The 5,323-nt window shown below is 56.2% G+C and overlaps 1 protein-coding gene across 1 annotated transcript in view; it reads right to left on the bottom strand.

Annotated features, from left to right (window-relative positions):
• The window catches only part of LOC103807864 (proactivator polypeptide-like), a 7,229-nt gene that overhangs the window by 733 nt on the left and 1,173 nt on the right, over positions 1-5,323 (bottom strand). Inside the window, 11 exon segments of the mRNA XM_009080614.1 lie at positions 3-82; positions 169-352; positions 453-539; positions 727-834; positions 951-959; positions 1,181-1,237; positions 1,527-1,670; positions 2,165-2,353; positions 2,554-2,679; positions 2,769-2,846; positions 3,139-3,263. Coding sequence (XP_009078862.1) covers positions 3-82; positions 169-352; positions 453-539; positions 727-834; positions 951-959; positions 1,181-1,237; positions 1,527-1,670; positions 2,165-2,353; positions 2,554-2,679; positions 2,769-2,846; positions 3,139-3,263 — 1,187 coding nt within the window.

Below are 5,323 nucleotides of genomic sequence, written 5' to 3'. Positions count from 1 at the left end.
TTGTCAAAATAGGTGATGACAATCTGGCAGACGTTGCAGAAGGCTCCAGCACTCACCGCCAGCTGCTCCAGGGAGGCAACCCCTGCAGGACGTGGGGGGACCATTAGCACTCCCTCAGCACCCTGCTCCCCAGGGACCCACGGTGCCACTTGGGTCCCCCCAGGTCACCTGGGTGGGTGTCCCAGCTCCGAGGGCAGCAGTGCAGCATGGTGCAGACAGCTGCCGGGTCGGTGGCCTCCAGCAGCATGATCACCACAGCTTTGCCATAGGAGTTGACAAAGTCCTTGCACTGTCCAATGACACTGTGGGGCAGCATGTAGCACACCTTCTCCATGTCATTCACCAGTTGTTCCTGCCAGGAGAATGCAGAAGAGGGAAAACCCCATCCCTTGCAGCCCCTTTGTCCCCCTGCCCCAGCCTCCCCACACCCAGACCACAGCAGTGGGGCTCACCTCTGTCACGTTGTTCTCCAGGAGGCTCTCGGCTGCCTTCACAGCAAACACACACACATCGCACAGCGGAGTGTTATCCACCCTGTCCTGTTGGGACAAGGTGGTGGAATGCATGCCAAGCCCTCCCAGAGCCCAGCCAGCCCACACAGCCATCAGCCCCCATGAAAGACATTCCCCACCTTGGAATAATGGAGACGTTTGAGGAAATAATGTAGCCCCTTCATGGCGTTTTAATTTTAAGGAGCATGGCAGACTTAGGGGTGTCCTCACTTACCCCCAGCGTGCTCAGGACATGCATCACCTTCTCTGTGAGCAGTGTGTGGAGGGGCAGTGCTGAGGGGGAGGCACAGAGTCCCAGCTGGCCACATAGCTCCATTGGGTCCTGGGGAGAGAGACATCCCAAATCAGGCAGGCATTGCACCCCGGGAGGGTGAGCCTGCACCCACCACTTCTCCGTGGAGGAGGATTTCAGCCTGGTGGGGTGTGAGTCTCACTTACCTCAGCCTGCTGCCAGTGGAGGGGCCAGAATGGCAAAAAAATTTGGAAAATAAAACAGAATTGCAGTGGTTTCAAGGCAAAGAGAAGGGGAAAAAAGCATTTAAAAGTTTGTAGGAATATCAAGCAGCATGTTGAATTTAATAAAAAGAGAGCATCTGCTGGTAAGGCCCCTTGGCTGTGCCACTCACTGCCCGCAGCTGGCACCCCTGGGGAGCCGCTCACCCACTTACCATGGACTGCAGCATCTGGGTGGCTGTGGCCACGTACTCAGCCAGATAGTGCTTGCACTGTAAGAGGGAGATATGGCATCAGCACCTGTGGACAGACACTCCACCACTCTGCCTGCACCCCCCACCCCCAGGCAGGCAGCTGCAAAAGATGCTCCCATGCCATGGTGACAGCAAGGATGAGGAGGAGAAAGGAGCCCATCCCTGAAATGGGAGGGCCAGGTTGGATGGGGCCCTGAGCAACCTGGTCTAGTAGATGTCCCTACCCACAGCAACGGGTTGGAACCAGATGGTGTTCAAGGTCCCTTCCAACCCAAACCAGTCTGTGATTCCCTGCTGGCAGCCTTACCTGCTGTGCCAGGTCAGGACTCAGGCCTTCACACACCCACTCGACCTGGGCCACCAGTGCCTGGGTGAAGGCAGCACTGGTCCCCAGCTCCAGCTGCAGGGCTGTCACCAGCTGCAGACAGTTTCCACACATCTCTTCCACCTCCTGCAGGGTAACGTGAGCGGGGACACATGGGTATCCCCCAAAATAAAATGAAACTCCCTCCAAGGCCTGTATTTGCAGGGCTGGGACTTAAATGCTGGTTGCAATATGGGGAAGATTTTTGGCCAGCATAGTTCAGGTCCCCATCCTGGCATCCTGCAACATCTGACACTCCTAATCAAGTGCTGTTTCAGCTGTGTGGTAATGCTAATCTATTGGGGATTTAATCATTGTTAAGTAGGTGATGCTTAGGGGATTCTCACCCTTGAGCATCATCAAGACACTGGCACAGGTTGCCCAGAGAAGCTGTGGCTGCCTTATCCCTGGAAGTGTTCAAGACCAGTCTGGATAGGGTTTGGAGCAACCTGGTCTAGTGGGAGGTATCCCTGCTCATGGGAGGGGGTTGGAACTACATGATCTTCGAGGTCCCTTCCAACCCAAAGCATTCCATGATTCTGTGATCAGCAACATTCTTGCCTGTGCCACGATACCTGGGCCTCACCACGAGGCAGATCCTGGGGATGGAGCAGCAGGGGCACGTTGGCCATGAAGGGGGCGACCAGGTCAGCAAAGTCCTGAGTAGGGCCTGTGGGAGCTGGTGGTGGCTTCTGAAACTTCAGGGCCCCTGTGGGTCCCTCCCGGGGTTGGCATAGCTTGATGGTCCCACATACCACCTTTGGGTCTGACTGGGGGAGCAGAGGGGTGCAGGCTTGAGGCTGCATCTGCCTCATCATTCTGCTCCCCCCTGCCCCCATCCCTGGGTCATTTCCATCCCCATCTCATCCCTCAGAGGGTTTGTCCCTCTCTTGGAGCCTCCTTTGCTCTGCAAGCCCCCAAGACATCCCAAACCACACACCCTCAGCCCGGGTTTGTCCCTGCAAGTTACCAGCACTTGTTTGCCCAGCTGGACAAGGACAAGGATGCCAGTGTCCACCATCCTCTTGCACTTGACAGACCAGTCCTGGAAGGGCAGGTACTGGCATCTCTTATCCAAGAAGAGCCGCAGCTTTTCCTAGGTGAAAAAGGGAGAACTCAGGGCCTCCGTGGTGGTGGGAAGGAGGGGAACACCAGTCCCACACACCCTTCTCAACCATGACCTACCTCAGTGCAGTTGTCCTGCAAGATCTTGCCCACCACAGAGATTGCTACCTGGCACAGGTGACAGGGGATCCCCTTCTGCTAAGAGAGAGGGGATGTGTCAGGATGCTGTCATGGCACACAGACACACCACATGCTCCCCATATCCCAAACCTCCACCCCAAAATCACCCCACCAAGGGACATTTAGGAACATCCTGGGGCACCCAGTGATTTTTGCCACTCACTCCACAGACATACTGCTGCGTGAGGGCATCAGCTGCTCCTCTGGGTGCTCAGCATTGGGCAGGATAGGCTGGGATCTTCCTCCCAGCTCCATGTTTTGAGGCACTTCTCCCCTACCCTCCTACATCCTCCTCTCCTGGCATAGTTACCCCCAGGGTCTGGTCCCAGACAGTGAGGCGGCAGAGCTCCACTGCCCCACACTTGGTCGCCGTGGTCAGGTCGCGGCACCATTCCTCCGGCCGCTCAGCGCACTCATGGAGGGGGCTGGCCCCGGCTGTGGAGGCGAGAGGAGACCATCAGCCCACAAGGCCCCCTGAAACCCCAAACTCAGCTTCCCATCAGTACCCCAGTGAGCGAAGGGTAATGCTCCTCACCCTCCTGCTGTGATTTCCCTTTCAGCTTCTGTGATGGTCATGGGATTGTTTCATTTATAAATGATTTTTTAAGCCCACCAAAGTTCAGATTTGCCCGGCCACTGCCTGCTGTTGGCTTTTCTAATGTCAAAAGCAAAGGGAATTTGAGGCTCAGCCTCAGACTCCCAGCACCCTTTGACATGTGGAGGCGGCTGTATATAAAACCAGCAATAAACCTTGCAAAATGAGCAAACCCAGGGTGCCAGTGCTCAGCCCCACGCAGCAGTCAGATAGCCACGCCACAGCTCCCGGCAATGATTGGGCAACCTCACTTTTGGTGGGGTTTTTTTTTTCTGGTTTTATTTCCTCCCAACGACAGCATTTTCTCCTGACTGCAAATCCCCAGCACAGCAGTGCCTGCCCAGGCAGTGGTGGCATCATGGCGCAACACCAGCGGTTTAATTGTCCCCTTGGTGTGTCAGGGCTCATTTTTGATGGGCGAGTGTTTGTTCCCACTGGGAGCTGTGCCCACCCAGGATGCAGCTGGGGAAGAGACAAGGAGCTGGCACAACTCAAGCCCTTGGCTGCCTTGCTTCGGCTGGGAGCTGCTCAGGGAAGTTAGTGGGCAGCACATGAGCAGACAGACTCCGCTGAAGACCCTTTTGTAACAGGCATTTCTAAGGAAAGTACAAACTCCCCTGCCAAAAGCATTTGCATCCAGCTTTTACCCCCTCAGCCCTGACCATATGATTTGAATAAAGCCAAAGGCAGAAACTTGTCCTTCTTCCCACCCTGCCCTTATCAGGTTTCTCCCCAAAAGCTGCTTTTCCTGCATGCTGGATTCTGGCAACACCTTTGGCTCATCCATGAGACAGCGACCTGAGGTGCCCGGGGCCATCCTGGAAAGTCCTCGGGGGTGGGTGTTGTGGGGAGGGGGCTCCCAAGCCCCTCACCTGTCCCACCTGCCCCCAGAAGTGCTGGCACAGCACAGCGGGTGCCAGGTGGTGTCTCAGCCCCGATTACCCCATCGGGCTGACAGCGGCGCTGGGGCAGGCGTGAGCCCCGGGGCAGGGCGAGGCCCCCCCAGTTCCCATGCTGCCCACACACCTCCCCAGCAGCACGATGCTGTGCTCACTGCAGCACCTCAGAGAGAGAGAGAGACTTATTTTTTTTAACTCTAGCCCTAGCATCAGGGTGAACAGGAATGGCAAGCCAGCAGAAGCATTCAGGATCAGCACCAAAACCAAGGAGAGGGGAGACAACTCCACAGCTTGTTTCTGAGCTGGTCCGTCCTGACACATGGACACGGGCATCTCACTGCAGGCATGGAGGTGGTCTAAAAGACACCAGTGGTTTGGTCCTGCAGTTTTGTGGCTCACTGTGACTCTCAGCTCAGCACTAGCTCCTCAGTCTGTCCAAGCTGAAACTCAGGCAACAAGTGCTGAGCCAGAAAAATAATTAAGACTAATCATAACACCCAACTGCTTAGAGCAGGGGGAGCTTCCCCAGGTGGAAACCATTGCCACGGGGCAAGCAACTGGGACAGTTGGTGCCCTGTGAGCTCTCCTCCATGTTTCAAAGCTGTGCCGGAGCCACCTCACGCTGACAGTCACCAAGACGAGGACATTAGATGATGCCATTTTCGGTGAAGGAGCAAGGCAAGGATGCATCCATGCTGCAGTGGTGGTTCCAGACCATCCACGACTGCCCTATTCCTGGCTGCCAGGCCCCCGGGATGGGGTGGGCTTTGCTCAGGGGGGATCCAGCACTGAGCTCCAGATCTGGCAGTACTGTGCTGACATTATGTGGAGCCTTGGAGCGCACCGGTCAAGCCAGCAGAGCCTGGTGAGCAGGTTGTGATGCAAGCCCTGGGGGTGGCAGCGTGAGGCCCAGCGCCCCAGTTCCCGGCCTGGTGCACACCCCTGTTACAGCTAAAACCATAAATACACTCTTCCCAGCTCCAAAATCCTTCTCCAAGATG

The sequence above is a fragment of the Acanthisitta chloris genome, unplaced genomic scaffold (assembly GCF_000695815.1).
Source record: "Acanthisitta chloris isolate BGI_N310 unplaced genomic scaffold, ASM69581v1 scaffold7778, whole genome shotgun sequence".
NCBI classification, from domain to species: Eukaryota; Metazoa; Chordata; class Aves; order Passeriformes; family Acanthisittidae; genus Acanthisitta; species Acanthisitta chloris.
This window is presented reverse-complemented; position numbering and strand designations above follow the sequence as displayed.